We start from the raw sequence: 23,245 nt of genomic DNA on the forward strand, positions 1-23,245 counted from the left end.
TTCTTGAATCAGGGGAGATTTTAACATATTGTGTAGACTTTTTTATGTTGACCTCAAAAAGTGATTTTGAGGGATGTCGATTGGTTGCTGTCGTATACCCACATCTTCTTTTATTAATCGTTCCAAATAGCAGTTTGTAAAGGTCATTTTGGATATATAGACAAGACAATAACAATTTCTTGAAGCTTTTATTTTCCTTCAATTGCTGCTCGCATATTTTCCTGTTTACGGTTTCATATGTTCCGCAGTCGAGAACACCCTTTTGACATTGCACGTGGGATTTCATTAATACACATATTGTCACAAGAAACATAAAAAAACAAGCACCAGAGGGAAAGTTATAAAGGTAAGTTTAACTCGTCTTTAAGTACACAAACTGAATTACAGTAAATTAATTTCCTGAGTATATTTGAACATGATATTTGCAATCGAATTTGCCATAATACAATTTTTTTTTAAATAAGCATATGAAATAAATCTGGTAATGTGTTGTATACAGGTGGATTAATTACTGTCGTTGCCATTTTGTTCAGGGGAGTCAATAGGGTAACCCATAATTTAGGGCTGGTTAAGGTCTCCCTTGAATACATTTTGTAACTCATCATAGATACTAGGCTTAAAATTTTGTTCGCCATAATCGCGTTTCGTCTACAAAAGACCCTTCAGTGACGCTCGAATCAAAAAAGTCAAAAGACAAAATAAAGAACAAAATGGCACTAATTAGTGTATATTTTAGACACAGTGATAATGTCTTATATATTTACTAGGAGGATGACTAGAAAGAGCGGGAACTTGCATTAAATTTCTTTTCAAGACTTTATGCAACTTTGTTTACTACTTTTCAATAAGACATGTGCTGAGATTTTTTTATTTTTCATTAAGAAAGAAGATGTCAATGGAGTAAAAAACAAATCATATTTTGAAGGGCAGATAAAACCTTTCAAAAGGAAAAAAAGACAAAAAAAAATAAGAATCATACAACACATTACACGTAAGCAACACGAACCCACTTAAACCTATAGAGCTGATATCAACCACAATCCCACCCCAACACCGTAGAAGTATGAAGTCGTTATTATTCTTTAAAAGCACATTTTGTATTGCTCATCACATGTTAACATTTACGAAAAAAGGTAGACACCAATCTGGGACCAAAAAATCAATTCTTATGTTTTACTGACAAAACAATATTCATCTGATTATATGGCATACCTGACATCTTTGCACAATTCAGGGGCGGATCCAGGAATTTTGAAAGGGGGCGTTATTCTATAAAACTGAACGCATACCAACTGCCGATGTCAATTCCCCCCCCCCCCCCCCCCCCCCCCGATTAAATGTGGGGGCGTACGCCCTCTTCGCCCCTGAATCCGCCACTGCAATTTGCTTCTTGTACTGCCTAGAGATAATCGATATTATTCTATAGGAGGCCACTGCAGCAATTTGTGTCAATTAACTTTACAACTACAGTGAGTTGAGAGTTATGTTCTATTCATATTAACGGTTGACATCTTTGATTATTTTGCCATCTCAGTTGTTTGGCAGGATCATTCCAAATAGATCTAAAAGTAGATATATGGCCATGTAAGATGAACTATATGCTCTCAGGAGATTATTTAAATAATGCAAATGATCATTAAAGATTGATGTATTTGCTGTTTTTAAGAATCGCGTTCAAAGTGTGATATTTCTTTCAAAATTAATCATTATTCATTTTCCTAAAAAGTTTATTTTAAAGACAGTCGTCAAAGGAGTCGATTCAGGAATATTTTCAACCCGGCCACAATACTACAAATTTACATAGAAATAGTTGTGATATAACTATTCAGTCGGATATCCAGATGAAATTAATCAAAAGAAATGAAAATCTTTGTTAGAGAAAGTAAAAAAGCCAAATTGGTATATTTGAATTGTTTACATGTGTTTCTATGGGCTTTAAAAGTTTAATCAAGGTGCATAATTTAGGATTTATGCATCTTATATACGTGTTTTATTTAAATTATAGGATGGAGCTTCCAGATATTTGTAAACTTTTAAATTATAGACAAATTTTCATAAAACAGTCGATTGTGGTAGGTGCAAATACAAGTGGATTTTTTTGTGCATAAGCATAAATACCGCCAAAAAAAAAATCCTCAGAAAGATAAAAGAATAATCTTTTTGAAGAATTAATTTGCATCTCTACACCCGGCGACAGTTTTTTGGGGAAAATCCCCAAAATGGGCAATAATTCTCAATTTTAATAATTTCATCGAAAAGAAAAAGTCGAGTACACCTTTCCATGTTCAGGCGTGTTTGGGTTGACTATTCTGTCTTGAAAACGTATAAAGCAAAAATATTTGATACATCATCTCGCTTCAGATTCTATTATTTTTATATATTTAGGCTACAGGTTGATTTAATAACATTAAAAATTCACAGTACTAAAAATGAAATATATGTGTCAAGTGAAATATCTTTCTAAAGAGTCATAACAACAGTGTAGGTGTGTCTTTGAATAACAAATTTTTACTAAAAGTACTTGACGACAGACTTTACAAGTGGATCTTAAAAATGCATAACTTCTAAAAACCTTCATTTTTTGTGTGTGTTATCTAGGGTTATTAGTCTTCAACCTCTGAAAATTTTGTGTCTGCCCTTCCACGAAATATTTAATTAGAATTTTTTTAAATGTTTTTGGACTTTCGAAAATTCCACCTGACAACCGATCAGACAATAGTTTTAAGTTGACTTAAAGTACATTAAATGATGTTCAATAGCTAGTAGATACATTTGTCTTTTAAAAGACAACTAGCATATAAGGATCATAATGGTGCTATGTGGATAAATTTATCGGTTTTTAAGAGCTAAATTGGCAGTGCGTCATCCCTACAATGGCTTCCATTTTTACGATTGTAAAAATTAGCTGGCGTAATGGGGAGATTATTTGGACAAAGTAGAATCCTGACTGTATTAATACAAAATAGCTTCGTATTGGTATGTCATATATAAAATTACGAAGTTCTAACCCCTTTGTGTTGTAATTGTAGCAGACTTGTAAAGAATTTTATAGAGTTTTAAGCAAAATAATAACACAAAGTACACTTTTTAGCTTTTAAACCCCCTGCAAACGAAGTACGATGACGGATACACGAGTACTGTCGGACCCAGAAATGTTGAATGCTTTTAATGATATGAGGATTTGTCGTTAAAAAAGGTTCGAATGTTTATTTGCAAGATGAATGTCAAAAATATAGTTTCACATATACAAAGTTGTGTTCGACTAGGAATTAGTTCATACCTCGAAGGACGAAGGATATTAAAATTGCATGCAAGTTGGGGCGGTATTGCATTGAGCTTGTCCGTCTGTCCGTTTTTCTAACACATATTTCCGTTACACTTTTCTCAGCTACTTCTAAACAGAATAACTTCGTATTCAATCAAAAACTTAACAGTAAGGGAAGAAATGTGTAAACACTTTTGAAATCTTTGAACTTTTCAATATGTTGTATTAACTTTTAAAACAAATCGCCTTAACTACTTAATATAATTTTTGGTCAGCAGCTCGACAATGATGAGTTGTAACGTTTGAACGCTTTTCCTGATCTGTCAACATCTAATTCCTGTTTGCTGATACTTCGAGTTACAAATGGAGGTATGATTAGAACGACGACACGTGTAGTCTTGTTATTGTTGTCCACCACCAGAGGGTTTTTTTTAAAGAGAATGATTGGAATGATTGTCTGCAATGTCATAGTCACAAACTTATTTCAACTTTACACCCCCTTATGCAAATGTCCAATGTTGAATCCGTCGCATAGCCTTTAGATAGCTTTAAGGATATCGATGATGCTCGATAAGTTTGTTGTCCAACACAAGATTTCAGATCTAGGTTGAGCTTTTGTGGTCAAGTCTGTATCATAGATACTGTAATCAATAGGTCAATTGTATTTGGTATATGGAATGATAGTAAGGTGTACATTTCTGTCTGGCTGTCTGGCAGGGTTAATCTGACGTTTAACTCGTTTCAATGGTTCATTTGTTAAGAATAAATTTTGTGGTTAGGTATGTTTCTCAGTTAGTTTCAGCAATAGGTCAGCTATTTTTGGTATATGGAATGACTGTAAAGTGCCGGTATTGCAGGGTTCATCTGACCCTGAACTCATTTTCATGAATTATTGATAATACACATGTATTAAGTCTATCTGATACTTGCAGTAAAACATTTATCTTAAATAATTTCAATATAAATTCAACCATGATTAGTAAAGCAGGCGAGAAGTAAAATTTATTAAACATATTAATTATCTTACTCTCTAAAATGTACTTTAAACAGAGAAATCGGACACACTAGCTGTTTACCGACATTCCTTTTTTCTGTAAAAAAGCCTTGACTTATATGACAATAGACATCATTAGACCCTCATATTTCAAAAAGCTTCAAAAAACCTGTCAACACTTACGTTGCGAGTTCGAACACCACATGTTCGACTACAATTGACTAGGATTTTCAGTTTTCCTGCCGAAGGTGGATGATTCTATCCGGGAACTCCTGCTTCCAAAATCCTTCAATAGAATCATTGAGCGACGAATAACATTAAGAATAAATTGAAATACGCAAAATTGTAAGAAAATCTTTAAAATTTAGTTATAGACTTTTATCTTTTATATTCCAGTTGGATTTGATAACTTTTATATTTGGACCGTGTTACAGTGTATATAAAGTGTGAACCCAGATAGTTCATTTTCACTGTCATATATGCGAGTATTACTATTGTAGAATGAAGGATAATAGGAAAAAATGTGTTTGTTTACGTTTTGAAATTACAAAATAATTGATTTGAATTTATTTTTAACACATTTCATGTACAATAACATGATCTAAGTCCAACAAAATGTTATTAAATCAACATAATCTAGAATAAAGTTATTGAAAACGATTTGTTTTACATTTGGTGCGATGCATCATCACTGTAAAAGCGATCATTTCTGATCTGGGATTTATTGAGGTGGGATGGATTTTCATTGTGGTTTTATGTGATAATTGGGCATGCAAAAACTGACGATATTCATATGATAAATTGAATATTGATGATATTTACAATTTAAAAATCAAACTTATCTTACATGCTTAACTACCGTACAGTTGATTGCGGACGGTGTGCGTTTTAAGCGATAAAGAAAAAGGCGAGAGAAGCATATTCTGAGTTCTGCACACAGTTTGTATACAAAAATATAATATTCACGTTGTATGCATGTTAAGCCATCAATTCTAATTAAAGAATTCCAATTCTAACTCGAATTGTACTTACTTAATGATAAACGCATGTATGTTTACAAAAACTCGCTTAAAAATGCTTTAAAAATGCAAACATTAAATAACTTTAAATAACAACTGATACATGTATATGTGCAGGTTAGTGAGCGTATCTTCCTCCAGAATATATCCCACATACCTAGTTCATTATTATTATTATGATTTTCTAAAATAGTCATGATTCAGTTTATAAAATTGTTTCTACTGTATTGTTCGTTGCGCGTTTTCGTAATAGAACTGTACCGTTCGTTGCGGGTTTTCGTAACAGTACTGTACACTTCGTTGCTAATAATATCGAGAAGAACATATGCTGTCTCCTTTGCAAACTCAATCTTTTACTTTTTGTAACGACTTTTAAAACTTTTTGACATTTATACCATTTCATAATGAAAATTAAAGCACCTGAATTTTGTGTATGTTGAATGTGGGACCAAGTGGAACCCACTCATTGGGAGGACCTGATTGCAATCCAGTTTCTGAGAGATTTCGCAAAAATAACTAAAAAAATCTATTATTTTGATCTTGAGGTAAAGGTCATGATGATATGCAACACATCGTCCTGCCATTAGTGTGTCACGGATTCGAAAATATTCGGGGGTAGAAAATTCATGAGTACAACGTATTTTTATTGCGAATTTTCCGTAAAAAGTTGTAATACTTAATTAAATAAGCTTCGAAAAGTTGGCAAGCAGTTTTACTATTTTATATACATATTTTTACCATATATTGATCGACTTTGAGCTGTCAAAATGCACAACGAACAGTACAAGAATTTGCAACGAACGGTAGTTAACAAAAACACTTAAGCTTGATTAAACTATAAATAAAAGCATGGTACGTTGACTCGAAAACTAAATGTGACCGTGCGTTTAATGATTTTTGTTGCTGTTTAAATTAATAATGGGTGTTCATGTATTTTTCAAAATAAGCAATGCTGTAAGCTTTGTTTTCCTAAACATGTTATACCTAATGTTACGGCCATAAGTCTTTGATGAAAAATATTTTGACGTTCTATCTACCAACTTCGCTTCGCTACACAGTAACGTCCGAAATCAACTTTAACGTGGAGATACCAGTGATACAAAACCATTAAAATCTGTTCTCAATATGTCATTGCAATTTCAAATGTGCGTATTCTTTTTATGTCCAAGATATACGCACCGATGACTTGCATCGATACGTGATGTATATAGCTCCTTAGATATAAACATATACTGAAAACGTAACCAGTCACTTAAGCGTAATAATGAATGTCGTTGTGTGAACGCTCTTCATTCTCTAAGATGCATTCATTAATTACATTTCATTAGTATGTGATGTAATAATACACTAGATATAGACCGAAACCCAAAACTTAAGCGTAGTTTTCGGTGACCGCTAATGTGCTTAACTGTGCAAGGTATATATATTCAATGATGAAATGTGATTGGAATGGATATAATTAACCCTTCACATATATATCCTTACGAATTATTAAAAACATTGAATTGAATATTTTCAGCAATAAATGCTCTTATTTTTACGGAACTCATTTTTGCAATTCGTTAGACTTTCACTCACAAAGTAAGCATTATATAAACCTTCTGACTTTATTTAGTTGCTCACCGAGTCGGCTGAATTAACACTCTATTTGATGAAAATGAAAAAGATTCCTACTGTGAAAATACACCGCATATACAATAGAAAAGAATCGCCCCTACAGTGAATATGAAAGTATTGTATCATTATTCAACAGCAAACATGAATCGCATAAGGCCGAGAAAAAAAAAATCTGTGTTTCCGGTAACCCGACCGACCCTGTTTTTTTAGCCCCGACCCTGTTTTTGACACAGGCTTCTCTTTATCGACATAATTTTTATCTAACTTGCTTCTACTGGCACAGAAATCCAGTAAAACATTTTATTTATGTCAAAAGGTATTCCAAATAGGTTAAAATCCAAGAAATTTGCACAGCATGTGCTTCAAAAACATTGCAAATGGCCGCACTTCCGGTATTTGAAACTAATATCGGACCCGGACTTAGAAAAACCATGATAATTTTCCGGATTTCGTTTACAATGTCAAAAAAAAAAAAAAAAAAAAAATCCGACCTACCGACCCTTTTTTTCAAAATGATGTTACCGGAAACACAGATTTTTTTTTTTAGGCCTAACGAAAGCAGCATAATGGAATTTAACTCAATAGCAACAAACTGAATAACAAAACCTGTTTTAAGTTATACAACATTAATGATTATGTTAAAAGGTATATTTTTCTGAAAATAAAACTTTACTGCTGCTTTTAAATCTCATGCACGCTCTGTTCGTGAAATATTCTTAATATTTACATGTTTGTGTAACGATTTCACACCTTGATCGCTGTATGTGTGATATAAAACCGTCTGCATCTCTTATCTGTATCATGAGTTTATTTAAACAATCCATTTGATATATTATTTATTATTTTATTCCAAAATCATCAATTTTTCGTCTGTTTATTTATTATTCTACATTAGAAATTTATGGCATATACAGTGAAAATGGTATTTCAGGATCCGCACTTTATATTCACTGGTATTAGTGAAACAAATACAAGGGAAACTTCTTTAACATGATCACTCTGAAGTTATCACATCTAGCTTTGATATTCAGTAACAGTTACAGTTACAGTCATCCATTAATCTAAGAGTAATACGGCGGATGTCAATAGTGGAGCAGAAACAGGTGACCACCTTGGAGCAATCGAGTTCGACAGGTTTGGTGGAGTGCTTGTTGCTCAATCTTTAACACTTTTTTATGTGACGGGTTTTATAATTGTTGTTTGTTTTTTCGTTTTGTATATCATTAAAAGTAATTTTGAAGTAATTATGAATAAAACATACATACTTGCGAAATAAGAGTAAATCGATTTGACCTCATATAATTTAACCGGGGGGAAAGTGGACTCGAAAAAACAGACCGATTCGTACGATAGAAAAAAAACACAGTCCCACACGCACACTTATTCCTACCGTGAAATCATCAATATGGCCAATGTTTGTGAACACAATGCTATTATGTTTATGATTTAAAAATCATTTACAAAAGTATATTACAATAATATAATTAGATGAAAAAGTAAATTCATCCTACCAATAAAACAACCAAACACTATATAGATAACTTTTAAGTTCTAAATATTCACATTAGCTGCAGACAGACTAAATATAATTTTTCGTTTCCAACTTTCAGCAAATAATGATCATAGCACTGCTTTTTGGTTCCCTATTTTCGGTAAGTTTTTGATTTTATATAAGAGTGAGGATTTGTGATATGACTGCCAATGAGATAACTATCCACCAGCAACCAAAGGAGATTTGTGATATGACTGCCAATGAGATAACTATCCACCAGCAACCAAAGGAGATTTGTGATATGACTGCCAATGAGATAATTATCCACCAGCAATCAAAGGACAAGGATATAAACAACTTACATTTACTATAATCGGTCATCGTACGACCTTCAATTAACAATGTTCTCTTCAATTTAAAATCAAATTCAAAATAGAGAGCGAGAGCGAGAGCGAGAGCACGGGGAATATGATAAATCTAAATGAGTCAACAACTTAACAACACTATAAACACGTGCTTTTATTTATACAATCTTATCACTAAGTATTGGAATTTTGATTATTTTTTTTTTACAAACATGTCCCACCATGTTCTTGACGACAGGATTGCAGTTCACTAATTGACTTGATCTCCGTCCAATTAATTTGTGAATTTATTGTCTACAGATTAGTGTACCTTTTATACACCCGCATAAATCAATCTGTCGTTCTGAAATATCATTATGCCACCGAGACAAAATGTTGTCCTGCAAATTGTGGTTACCGTATAAGTGAAAAAAAATACTTATAAACGATTTGTGGTTAAATTAGAAAAAATCAAAGCACTTGGTCCTCATGCAAACGTTTAATTTTTTGGGAAATTCGCAATGGAGATAAAGACATGTATACATATAGGTAATATAATTAGTTGAAAGAATGTTACAAATTACAGCGATATTAAATTTTGTTGTAGACTGTATACAGTAATGCTCCACCAGCCGACTATGTCTATAATGGTACGTATATCATAGAACGCAGTCTTCACAGAAGGATTTTTAGCCTGATGAGAATTGACAACAAATATATAGACAGGAAGAAAATGAACATTCCTCCTACAAAATATACAGGAAATAATTGTGTGCAAAAGTAAAAATGTACCATTAAACCAAACTGTTCAGTTGGCAAGAAAATTTTCCAAACTGTTCACAGTTCTCTGTTAGTGGTTCAAGTGAAATGATATCTAAACGACCCTAAAGAGTACGTAACTGCACTTTTTGTTTACAAAAGAAGGGAATGAATTGATTAGTATACTAGTTTTTGAAAGTAGTATCAACGAGGGGGAAATAAGGTCTTCCATATGTTGAAATGCCGACCATGTAAATAATTATCAACTAGTATCGATGTCTGTACTCCATACAAGATTTCATACAACAATGTCAATCGCAAGCCAGTAGTCAGCACTTTTGTATTGACATGACATATCATTGATATGTTATTTTTTTCGGTAAGTTTACTGTTTATAAAATGTTTGATTATTCGAAACACTGAGGGGTTTCTCTCCCATGTATAGATTGCCTTAGTTTTGTTTGGCATACCGTCTTAGGATTGTCAGTTTTTAATGCTCTTCAATGTCGTATTTGATTTGGCCTTCCAACTGTTTTAACAGTGGGAAATCTAGTGACAAAATATTACCTCCCCTGTAAACACTGAAAACTAGATCTTCTCAATGTTTGACACATTTTAGCAAGGACGCTATCAATTATGGATTCACGTAAAAACGTTCTGGTAAATAGTAAAAATAGAAATAAATTGAAATAAAAACAAAACTTCCACTCAATGTTATCATATTCCTCCTTAAATAGCAAACGACGAGTAAAGCAGGCCACAGAAGCTGGGTGTAAAATTGGTTTAAAATGTTGCTATGCGAATAAATTCCTGGAGTACCAACTTCAATTTATTTTTTTACTGTCTGTATACCTCTCTGGAACATGCTAATTATTCGTATATATATATAGCTAGATCAGAGAAAGTCGGGGAAAAAATTCCAAAGAAATCGATTGAAATGCAGCAAAGATTGGCACTTTTAAAATTCAGTTACTAAGCAAAATCAAACCGACCTTATCTCGATGTATAAACATTGAATGTGAATAGATCGAGAAGACCGCAAATACTTGTACAAAACTTGAGACGACCTTTTCTTAAAATTACATACAAAATAGTAGAAAGATACATACTTTATAAAAATAGTTATCTTTAATTTTTTAACCTGCTAAGACAGACTTTTAAATGTTTATATTCACGAAAAGACAATAGTTCTCTATTGAATGTACATGTGACAAGAGCAGACCGGTGTGCTCGATACCTTAGGTGTTAAAAAATAGGCATACTTTGAGAAATTGTAACATGCTAAGGACTTTTTTGAACACTCAGAAAATTGGTGACCCGAAAGATCTTTCGATTTTGTATTTCATGATTTTTTTCCATTTTTTTTTATCAATATGCAGCAAAGATTGGCAGTTTTTAAATTTCAGTTTCACAAGCTTCTAAAGCAATTATCTCGATAACTACTGAACATAAAACATCGTGTATTTACATGTATATTTCTAGTAATACAGTTTAACAAATAATTTCTTTAAAATGAACAATTATTATTTAGAAATAACTTTTGATCAGAATCATCACTGGTATTGTTTTATTATTGACTTACTCGACTCTATCATAAGAAGAGTGAATTTTCTTTTGTTTTCGTTCACTGGATATTCCACTGTTGATACGAGTGATGAGTCTCATGAAGACAAAACGCGCATCTGGAGTACAACAATTATAAGCCTGGTATCTTTGAAGAGTTTTTGTCGAGCCTGCGACTTTTGTCGCAGAAAGCTCGACAATGGGATAGTGATCCGGCGGCGGCGGCGGCGGAGTTAGCTAACTTCTTAAAAGCTTTATATTTTAGAAGCTAGAAGACCTGGATGCTTCATACTTTGTATATAGATGCCTCATGTTACGAAGTTTCCGTCTGTCATATATCCATTGTCCTTGACCTCATTTTCATGGTTCAGTGACTACTTGAAAAAAAAGTCAACATTTTTTGTAATGTTAATTTCTTTCTTATTATGGGTAATAGGATAACTATATTTAGTATGTGCATACCTTGAAAGGTCTTCATGCCCGTCAGACAATTTTCATTTGACCTCGACCTCATTTCATGGATCAGTGAACAAGGTTAAGTTTTCGTGGTCAAGTCCATATATCAGATACTATAAGCAGTAGGTCTACTATATTTGGTATATGGAATGATTGTAAGGTGTACATGTCCAACTGGTAGATGTCATCTGACCTTGACCTTATTTTCATGGTTCAGTGGTCAAAGTTAAGTTTTTGAGTTTTGGTCTTTTTTCTAATACTATATGCAATAGGTCAACTATAAATGGTGTATGGAAATATTTTATGATGTACATGTCAGTCTCACAGGTTTTATTTGACCTTGACCTCATTTTCACGGTTCATTTCTCAGTGTTAAGTTTTTGTGTTTTGGTCTGTTTTTCTTCAACTATAAGCAATAGATCAACTATATTTGATGTATGGAAGGATTGTAAGGTGTATATGTCTGTCTGGTAGGTATCATCTGACCTTGACCTCATTTTCATGGTTCATTGGTCAATGTTAAGTTTTCATGGTTAAGTTTGTTTCTTAGATACTATAAGCAATAGGTCAACTATATTTAATGCCTAAATTGATTGTAAGATGTACATGTCTGTCTGGCATGGTTCATCTGACCTTGACCTCATTTTCATGGTTCATTGGTCAATGTTACGTTTTCTTGTTTAAGACTGTTTCTTAGAAACAATAAGCAATAGGTGAACTTTGTTTGGTTTATTGAATGATTGTAAGGTGTACATGTATTTCTCGTTTGGTTTATCTGACCTTGACCTCATTTTCTTGGATCATGTTAAGTTTATGTGTTAATTGTAGTAAAGTTTTGTATTTAGGACTATCAACATAAAATCAATGGTTATTAAAGAAGGCGAGACATTTCAGCGTGTGCACTCTTGTTGCATAACTGATTTAAACATTTACAGAGTAAGGGTCGCTGTACCATCCAAATACTTTTGACACTTAATGAGTTCCAATGTTTTATAGTGAATACGAGCACGTGCAGAGAGAATGGTGATTTCAATTTAATTTTCCCCCATAACTGTTGTCCATTTTAGTTAATCATTCATGTGGAACCGTCGCTTCTGGTGCTGATTTTGATGCTAGCGGAGCAAGTGTAACAATCCAGACAGAACTTTATGTAATTGCGGAAATCAAATGTGCAGATGCAGTTACATATCATATCCGGCTATTAGATCCCACTAACATAGACACTGTATCAGCTAATATCTATTATACAAATGACGGCACTGGTACAAAAGGAACAGATTGTTTCTTTTTTGTAAGTTTTATTTTTCTTTCTTTCGTCTTGATTGCTTTTAAGAATTATATTTTCAAGAATAAAATATATTTAAGAATACTAATTAAGACGAAGAACATTTATATTTCAATATCCAAGTAAGAGTTCTAAATTATACATGGTGAATAAAAACAACGAGTTTCAGTAGCTTTAATGAAAGTGCATCTTCCAGAAATGGATCTATCTTCCAATAATTGGTAACAACGGATTTAAAACACAGATTAGACAGGTTCTCTTTGAGATTTAACGTTTTATAACTACTATAATGATGTTATTTTTACCTAAAGCAATCACACAACGAATCCAACTTGTATGTAGTGGAAATGAATGTATATTGGGGATATACGAATGACTCTTTAATGCATGAGTATGAAGCTTATACCATTACATGTACTACAGAAGGACTAGCGTCTAACAGCACATCGCCTGAAAGAACCATCGATGACAAGTTTGTAACCAGTATATTCATTCGTATTGCTCATATTTATATGCTAGAGAAAACAGTCAATGTATACACACATTATTTTGATGCTAACGGGTTATGCGCCTTTTTTTTAATCTTTCAAAATAAGAAAAAGTCATTTTGTACACACAAGCAGAGAGATATAGTAAGCCTACTCACTATGAAACTCTATAAGAATTGTGTTTTTTTTTTCAAATTTTATACGGTTCGTGCCAAGCCGATTTTAAATCTTCAAAAACATATCCGTAATGGATCTAACAACATATCAACTAATTAAAAAAGAAATGTCCTTTTAATCTTTCTTTGAACCGCATCAGTGTCTCCTGGAAATCGAGGTCGGGAAGTGATTCGATTCAAGTTGACTCGATCCACAGCTGGGTCAAACCAGAATTTAAACTGGTAGTTGCTGCTTCTCCACCAAACACGTGGCATTAAGACTGATAGGGAGTCAGAATAATATATCTGGATACGGTGACATATCATCCTTCCGGTTGTTATCATGTTAGCTAGCATGTACGTCAAAAATCAGACTCATCGTTTCTGTCTAATATTCATATCTCATTCAAATGTTTTCATTCTAAGTAAGCATATAGTGTTTGGCAAGGAATTTATCTATCAATAAATCTTAATATTCTCTATTCGCGAAAAAAATATTCACTTTTTTATATATCAAACCTATTTAACGAATTAAAACGGAAAACAATTTATTTTTAGTGGGATACGTATAGCAGCTGATTTGGAGAGTCATATAGGAGAGGGATACACTGGTATAACAAGCCTTGGTTTAGTGGATATTCTAGGTCGACCAATAACAGGGAACACAATATCTATGCAAAAGAAAGTAAAATTACAATTGTCGATTGATGGAAGTAAGTAAAGATGCGACTACTACATCCTTGAATATTGTCTTTATCGGTACCAAAATTGAAATATTTTTTTTTAATAAACAAATACGAAAGTAAATATATATTGCTGTATTGTTATATGAACAATTATGGTCTTACATCCTGTTGATATTATATTTTTTGCATTGCACAAGGTCTTGCTTTGTTCAGATTGTTTATGACGTTCTTACACCCAAACGTTGGATGTGTACTGATTGATACTTTAATATAGGAAACATGGTTGAAATTGTCTTTGAGCTAGCTTTCAATAACAGCTAGTGTTCTTAGATTGGTACTTGAGTCTTTTGTCTTTTTGTTAGATGTTTTTGTTTATGTGTTTCGTGCCGATCTGATATGTCAAGTGCTTTAAAATTTCTAACTGATTTTTAAAGGTTGTTCTTATATTGGGTTGTTACATCAGTGTCCCATGTTTAGGTGGGAGGTGGGTGATTGCTCACACACACGTTTTACTCTGCCACATTTTTTATTTGCTTTGTCTCAAGTCAGGAGACTGTATTTCAATGTTTGTCGTTAGTTGTCTGCTATATTTGGTTCTTATTTTTTGTCGAGCGTTCGACGAAAGTCACGGAAGCGAAACGTAGCAAATTATCATAGAATTTTACGAAACCTTGACAGATGCTTCTTCATAACCGATGGATACTGTATCCAGAACAAAATTGTGAAAATATCTGCTTTTTTTCTTAAATATTTAGATACAGTTCTTGGTGAAAACGTATTTGAAATCAATAACTTTGTCAAACCTTCTTAGAATTTTATGAAACTTGGACAGAAGCTTTTTCATGATTATGAGTTAACATTTGTTGGAAAATTTTGAAAGTATTTTTTTTTCCATTTTCCTGTATTTTACTGATAGATGTTACGAAACTCGGACAGAAGTATATTCATAATCAAGAATAAGCATCTGTAGAAATACTTGATTTTTTTTTTCAATTTGTCCGTATTTTACTGATAACTGAACTGTTTTTTTGGTAGTAAACATTGCACTTTTGCACTGACAGTAGCAATCATAGGCGAGACACACGGTTCGACGGAACACTTAAAGACTATTTTTTTCATAATTTTTTAGCTTATTTTCTTTTCACATGCTGCTAAGTAAATTTTATAGGACTACTTTGCATTTCCAAAAAAAAAAAATAATAAATAAATATATCGACATAAAAACGAAAAAAATTGGATAAGAATGCCAAGTCATATGTTATAGGACTAACTGTGTGTAAGCAACCTTTCCCGTTTTTTACATGAATAAATGCAACGATTTAAAACAAATATTTTGAACAAATTTGATTCTAGAAAATAAATAGTATGTATATTAAGGATGTACTTAGGTGAAATTAAAAAATCTAGAATTTAAAATTGATACTTTAAGTCAGAAGAGCATTAGTTAAGGAATAAAATAAGCTAAAAATATTGATAGGTTATGGAGCTTTTTTCGAGATATTTAATATTTAAGAAATGGCGAGAAAAGGCTGACTCGGACTTTTACCTTATATTTGCATTTGTATTATTAGGGTCTCAAATCGAAAGAAAAGAAATCAAGAATCTGCTTGGGTAAATGACCTTTTATGAGCTATTGAAGTCTTATATGAAAAGAAAAATTGGTGTTATGGATCAAAATATTTTACCCTGTATCGTAGGAATAAAACCAAGGAGTCCGAACATCTGACAAAAACTCCTAAACCTGACTTAAGTACATCCTTAAGTAAGAAAAAACACGTACTTATAATTTTGTACTATATTATGCTTTTGTTGCTAAAACTTCAGGTAGTGGCAAGGTTGGAGTAATACCATATTGGTGTAAAGCTTATAACAGTGATAATACACAAACGTACAGAATACTGAGCGCAGGGTAGGTTTCATACAGTGAATGTGGGATGGGGATTGGTGGAATAGATGTTAAGCCTAGTAAGGGAGCTACCATTTGATTTTTATGGGGCGGGGGGGGGGGGGGGGGGGGCTAGGATGAAATTTGAAAAAAATAGGCAGGACAGGAGTTTTGAGTAAAAAAAAGGCAGGATGACAATTTAGTTAAATAAAAAAGTCAGGATAAACTAAAAATCAAGGCAGGACCGAATAGAGGGAAAAATAAAAAGGCAGGACAAAATTTTTCATCCTAGCCCCCCCATAAAAATCAAATGGTAACTCCCTAATACAATAATAACAATACACATACTTATAGAATACTGGGTGTAGGGTAGGTACTGTACAAAAACACACACAGAATACTGTATATGTATAGGTATGTGTAAGATGTCTACAAAAAATAGTTGTCAGGTAGATATCAAATAATGAATTGAAGTTTTGAAGTTAATGCAAACCTGCCTACGAACAGAATAAATTGACGTATGCTTGATTATTCAGGTCCTGTGGCAAATATTTGTTCATGTTCAGGACGACAAGAAATTAAACATTACACGAAACAAATAAGGACTGTGACAAGGGTTGACCAAAATGGATAGCTGGAAATTTTGACTGCCCCTTGAAAAAGGTAATGTTTGATAGGGGCAGACATACGGTCTTGCAACAAATCATCCACGGATCCATCATGATTGTTGCAATGGTTCTTAAACTTGGTGAGAACGTGTCACTCTCTTTATATGGATTGTTGGATTTAAAGTCGCCAATCATACATGTATTTATACTACAGCACCAGGTAAACTCCCTAGCCATGGTCTTGATGCCGAACGAGTCTGACATCGCCATGGTAATCGACGAAAAGACAAGCAGATCCACAAAACACTGATTTAGAAAACTAAAGATTGAGCCACACTAACCCCAGCAAAATCCGCGGGTAATTTCAGGTGCTCCGGAAGTGTAGTCAGTTCCTGATGAAAGTACAAATCCCGTGATAAGTCTCATCCGGTGATGTCACAATCGACGAAAGGAGGGCATTTGTGGTTACGACAATTGGAACATATCCGTGGTCATCTGTGACAGATATTCCATAACGGTCAATCAACTCGTGATGGCGCCCTTAAAACCTTCAAAGGGGGGTTTCAAGTTCACAACTTGGAATCCTTGGTTCAATAAATTCCTTGTAAGGAGCAACCCTTTATCGAGGAAATCATGATAGGAAAGTATGTAAAGATATAAGTCAAAATATGAGGCAGCCTTAACTTTATCTGTGGTGTCCTCTATTTCAAGTTCGATGGGATAGATGCGTTCAACATAGTCACCAAACTTTGGATTATTTAGTGAGAGGATATCATCTATATAGCGGAATGGAAAGTTAAGGTAGCTGGGTTGTCTAAATGTTCAACGATAGATTTTTCTTAAACTTCTGTAAAACACTTCAGGGTCAATGTACTTTCAAATTTCAACATAAAAACTGGGGGTCACATACCTTGTTTTTCGTTAAAATACATTGAAATTAACGAAATTTGGGTTATTTTATATTGTTTATATAGAGGAAACTTAATTTTTCCTTATCGAGCAAATTTTAAGACGTTTTCTTAGCGTTATGTCTTGTTTCATCGGCATTCTTTGACGTGCAGATGTGGTTAAGGGCTCAAAATAATTCTCAGAATACCACCAATGTGATTTAATGTGCATCAGACTTCTGTCATTATCTGTTTATAGTCGATTTGCCTCTTACTGACAAGTTTTTTTTCTGTAAAAACATTTATTTTTTTTCAAATTTTAACTGAATGTTTTCACAAAGTAGTGCATAGAATACTGTTTTGGTTTTTTTGTGGGGGGGGGGGGGGGGGAGGGGGATATGACTATTTTCAATAACTGTGCAGTGTGTTTTGGAAGAATAATCCCAAAATAATAGTTCTAACTTGTACACTAGTTAACTGAAATGTGATTCTAATAGTGTACCAGCGCAATCACAAACTTGAAATGCGCTAAAAATACGTAGTCATTTCTTACAGAATTTATTGAAAAATAGACAAAAACCACTAAAATATCCTGAATTTTTCTAGCGAAGTTGAAATAGATGTAACAAAACATTGTTTCGTAAGTGCTTGTTTATGATAAAGTTAAAAACACTTTTGTTTAGATGAAGGAACATGACTATGTCAATGAAAAAATGACAGACTAAGGTATAGATTCCTTCTACATTTGCTTAAAATCATGAATTTGGCAACATAAATATATCATCTCAATATATAATTTCTAAAAGAAAACAAGCTGGATGATGATCTTATAGTTTTTTCTCTCACGTCTTGAGTAGTAGACTTAATTACTAAAATTTTAATAATTTTCTAAGGATGCCAATGATGCAGGGGTATGCTGAACCAACCCACAGCGGGATGGTCGTGTGTTTGAATCTCACTGCCGAAGGTGAACAAATTATTTCCTATATTGAATGTAACTTAACTTAATTTCAAAAAGAAAACCAACTACATGCAAAAGTCTAAAACAGAAATAATTATGTTTGTTTTAAAAGAATGTGTGTACCCAATTACACCCCCCACCCACCACCCCCCCCCCCCTTTTTCCTCTGCTCCATTGGCCTCGGTCCAGGGTGCGCCACATCAAGTTATCATTGGTAATTCAATGATTTTTCCTTGTAAAGACCAAATTTAGTTTACTGCTTGACTGAACAGACTTGGGGCATTGAGTTTCCACCAGCACTATACCCTATTAGCGCAACAATATGTCTCTACTCGACTCTCCCCCCCCCCACCCAATGTTTTCCCCACAAGTCAGAAAAAAAGTGTGGAAAGATACCAATGACCTAGAAAAGACGAATTATCTTCAAATTTAATTTTCTGTAATATTCGATCAATTATCTTTCATATGAGTCCAATATGGCCAGTGCATGACCTTTGGTGCGAATGCAGTATTCAATTGAATTTTGGTAGTGTCTTTTCGATAAGTAAAGGTCTAAAATGCCTGAAGGGAAAGGGTTAAACGATAGAGAAGGCTAAAATTGGCTAAGAGAATTGCTTTTCATTTATACTTCTGAAATATCAAATAAAAATAGGGGTTTATGGGCCTTATTTACCTGAAAAATAAAAAAAAAACACGGATTATCCAATCAAATTCGGTATAATTATCTGCCCTTGATTTTAAAAAGATTTTTTTCTGATAATTTCAAATATACTTCACGACACTTAATTTTTTGATAGTTTAATTTTCAAATTTCAAGTTTTAGGTATATTGTTGTATATTGACTGGTATTTGGTAAAATATTTTTTAAAAACAAAAATATTTTTTGTTTGAATCAGAGAATTTTTTTACAAAGTTTTTGTTGTTGTTGTTTTTTTTGTGTTTTTTTTTTTACAAAGTATGATTTATCCCTTCCTAAAACAAAATATTTGTATTTAATGTCACTCTTGTGGTCTGAGCACAAAATATGTTTACTGTGTACTAGGAAAGTCTTGGCAACTCTCCTGTACATAAAGGTTTTCAATTTTAAATTCCACTTAAGTTAATAGGTACGTAAATGAGCAACCTGTCAGTTTTTTTTAATTTTGTTTTTCAAAAAACTTTGGCATTAGGAACTGCATGCATATATCGCCAAAAAAAAGTAACTTTCATACTTTCGGATATAAAACAAATTGACTATCCTGTAGATGAAAGTACAAACTATAGGATGCTTGTAAACATCGCAAAAAATATTCAATAATTGACATTTCGATTTTTCATCTTTTATTTTAGATGTGGAGATGGTATCGTGTTTCCAAAAACTGTAGGATTTACCACAAAAGGATTGACAGCTACCAGTCCACATTTTAAAGTGTTCGGACTATTGGAAGCGTTAGGAAATACTGCTGAGGTATCTTACCAGTGTGCATTTTCTACTTGTTCAGCAGTTTGTGATGGGGTAAGTTAAAAAAAAACTCTTATATTGATATGAATTTTCTACGTGTTCAGTTCTTAAAATACTGCTGCACATTAAATTGATGTGTATTTTCTACGCGTTGTCCTAAAAATACTGTTGGAGCATTATTTTCATGTGTATTTTCTACGTGTTCATGCTGAAACATTTTATTGATGTGTATTTTCTACGTGTTCAGTCCTAAAAAAAAATACTGATGGAGCATTATATTGATGTGTATTTTCTACGTGTACAGCATCAGTTGGAATAGATTGGGGTGTATTAAAAAAAACTACTGAAACATCCTAATGGTTAACATGTATCTACTAGTTCTGTCAACTTCAAAAGCATTTGATTGGATAAATTACCAATGTTACTTTTATACTTTCTCAAAAGATGTGATTTTCGTAAGTTAGGCTGCTGAAGTTTTTAACTTGTATGCAGTATCTACGTTTTTAAAGGCCATTGATGACGGGTTATTCCAAACTACAAGATGTTGTTGCAATATCTAACAATAGTACAGTCTGGGTTTCTCTGCTTGTTCAAAGACATGTTAAAATTATACAAAAGTTGAAGGAAAAATTTACCTAAGAGTATACTAAATAACGAGTCTGATATGTCCATTGTTGTCCTTTTATTACAGGATATTTCGAGATAGTTAAGACTAAAATTAATAGGAATATCCCCCTAAAGTGTTTTGTAAGAAAATTTGTAAACATTAACCTAGTTTGACAACGTTACAATAAATCGAACCTGTATGTATAAACTTTCTTCACATAGTTCTTCAATTGTAATATTTTTATGGCAAATCTAACATCACTCCAAATGAAGATAAATATATTATACTTGTTTTTTCAGTCCTCCTGTGCATTACGAAACAAGAGATCTGTTGGTAAGTGTATGATGTAATTGATTAAAAAGATTCTTTACTATTTTTATCTTGTTTGTCTAAGTCACATACATACTCTTATTCGAACTGTGATGAAATTACATGTAGTTTTCTTGCTCCGTTTGAGTTGAACTATAACTTTAAATCGAAAAGATAATGCATTTATCTCTTATTTTCTTAATTATTACTGTATGAATTCATTCAAATAGATGAACATTTGCTTAGAAAGCAATACAGTTCAACTAGCAAAGTTTTATGCAAAATTTAGTTTTACCAACATCTAGGACATTCACAAAGGAATGTATTTGTTTCATTTAAAAACTTTATCCAAATAAATTTATGGATTACACTAAAACTGACAGATTATTGAATTCCGATGTTTTCTTTCACTAAATTTTCAAAAGAATTATATTTAAATCATCATGATTAATCACTCTCACCTGTGATGTATTAGTGCCCGAAGTTTAAAGGCATTAGATTAAGTCTGTCATAAGTGAATCGCCCCTGGACTGCTCCGTTAAGAGTTATGGTGGGACAAAATCGTAACCTGATGGATTAAACACAGGGTTATGATGTCGCAACAGACATCACACATGTGTGCTTTGTTTACTAAAAATAGAAAAATAGTACAAAAATATCTGTGAACAAATCTGAAAATTCTCACAATTGCCAACTTTTATTAAGCTGTGTAGGAAATGGTGATTGATTGTTGGTTGCTTATCGTTCAGTGGCAAATATTTCATGCATGTTCAGGATGGAAGGAAATGATGTATTTGAAACTCGCTAAAAGAATCATTTTGTTGAAAACTCCAATTGCGATTAAAACATCTACACTGTCGTAACTAAAAACAAGAAATTTGACAAAGTTCAATCAAAAACTGGAAAACTGTGTAATTCTAGTATTGTTAAGTTTAAAGAAGGTTGTGAATATAAAAGAAATTATACTATTACAAAGCTAAATTTGAAACGGATGACTCTATTATGATTCCATGCAAAGCCATTCATTCTGTTTACTCGATTCATTAATATTTTAAGAAACGTGAATTGTTTGACAATTTTTTGACGTAACAATTATAATTTACACGATTTACTAACTTGTAACTAGTTGACGATCGGGCAAGAAATCTCAAATCGGACAGACAATAAAAGTATCTAAAAGATAAACTTCTTTTTTACAGAGAAAGAAAGACTGCTTTTTGTTCGCACGGTTAAATACAAGTTGGAACACTTGAGAAATTTGTTATACCAACCAACGATAGATGAGCATGAACTTGTTGGATTAGATATGATCGTGAAGATTGCCGCTACAGCTACAAGTGTTATTGGTGGAATAGCTGTAGTATTACTTGTTGTAGCTTTATGTAAATGTATAAAACTTAAACGTAAAGACAACCAGGAGCCAAGTCTAGAGCAGACACGAACAGAAAAAATGGGGCTTGAAAAAGTAAAAGCTTGAAATTAAAATTGTTTATGCTATAATTTTGCTACTCTAGACAATAAAACATTTGTAACAGAATCCTGATTGTTCATGTAATTTTATTTAATTCGTGATTGTTCTTCTGATCCACTTGTTAACTATATTAAACCAACCGCTATGTCATTCACCAGTAGTTATAACAATGGACTTTTTTTTAAATATAGTTTTCTGTGCAGTCTTTCAAGAACAATTGTGTATCGGATCATGCTTTTTTTTTCTTTTTTCATGGTGTTGTCTTTTTTCGTCGATTTATGTTTTTTTTTATTGTCCCCTAGTATGGTAAATACATCTCAGGATTAAAAAGGGACGGTTTAACTGACATGAAGCAAACTATATTCAAACCCTTCCTAAAGATAAGGAAAAAACGACTAGAAAATCCTTTTATTTTCACTCTCAAATATACCGATGATTTCCTTTCACTCAATATTCCTAAATCAGAGAGTACTCGAATACTATTATGCTATCTTGAATATGAAAATAAGATGTGGTATGATTGCCAATGAGACCACTCTCCACCAGAGACCAAATGACATATAAGTTGACAACTATAGGTCAGCGTACGGCCTTAAAAAATGAGAAAAAATCCGTACCGCATAGTTAGCTATAAAAGGTCCCGATTTGACAAATGTAAAACAATTCAAACGAGGCCTGATTTATATTAAACAATAAACGATAAACAAATATGATATTCAGCAACAAACGACAACCACTAAAATTACAGGCTCCTGAATTGAGATAGGTACATATAGAATGTGACGGGGTCAAACATGTTTGCTGGCGACAATCCCTCCACCTAACCCGGGACAGTGGTGTAACAATAAGACATAAGAACAAACTATAAAAATCAGTTGAAAAGGACTCAACTAATCAGATCGATACAAAACACACAAAAATCTTAACATAAACACAAAAGTACTCGCAGTTAC

General features: G+C 32.9%; 1 protein-coding gene across 1 annotated transcript; it reads left to right on the top strand.

Moving 5' to 3' along the window:
- The first annotated feature begins 229 nt into the window (after positions 1 to 229).
- Positions 230 to 22,358, top strand: LOC127734467 (vitelline envelope sperm lysin receptor-like). The gene is made up of 10 exons (XM_052244352.1): positions 230 to 346; positions 8,506 to 8,547; positions 9,339 to 9,381; positions 12,577 to 12,800; positions 13,106 to 13,266; positions 13,996 to 14,150; positions 15,948 to 16,032; positions 19,794 to 19,959; positions 20,812 to 20,845; positions 22,021 to 22,358. Exons 2-10 carry the CDS (start codon positions 8,512 to 8,514, stop codon positions 22,296 to 22,298), a joined length of 1,182 nt encoding a protein of 393 aa, XP_052100312.1. The 5' UTR covers positions 230 to 346; positions 8,506 to 8,511; the 3' UTR covers positions 22,299 to 22,358.
- Positions 22,359 to 23,245: the final 887 nt, after the last annotated feature.

Source organism: Mytilus californianus, unplaced genomic scaffold (assembly GCF_021869535.1).
Source record: "Mytilus californianus isolate M0D057914Y unplaced genomic scaffold, xbMytCali1.0.p SCAF_3, whole genome shotgun sequence".
NCBI lineage: Eukaryota > Metazoa > Mollusca > Bivalvia > Mytilida > Mytilidae > Mytilus > Mytilus californianus.

Excerpts from the sequence above, each read along its gene's own strand:
- LOC127734467 (XM_052244352.1), top strand. The coding sequence starts at position 8,512 with ATGATCATAGCACTGCTTTTTGGTTCCCTATTTTCG. Across the intron at positions 9,382-12,576 it reads AGCCGACTATGTCTATAATG|TTAATCATTCATGTGGAACC; the intron begins GTACGTATATCA and ends TGTCCATTTTAG. Across the intron at positions 19,960-20,811 it reads GTTCAGCAGTTTGTGATGGG|TCCTCCTGTGCATTACGAAA; the intron begins GTAAGTTAAAAA and ends TTGTTTTTTCAG.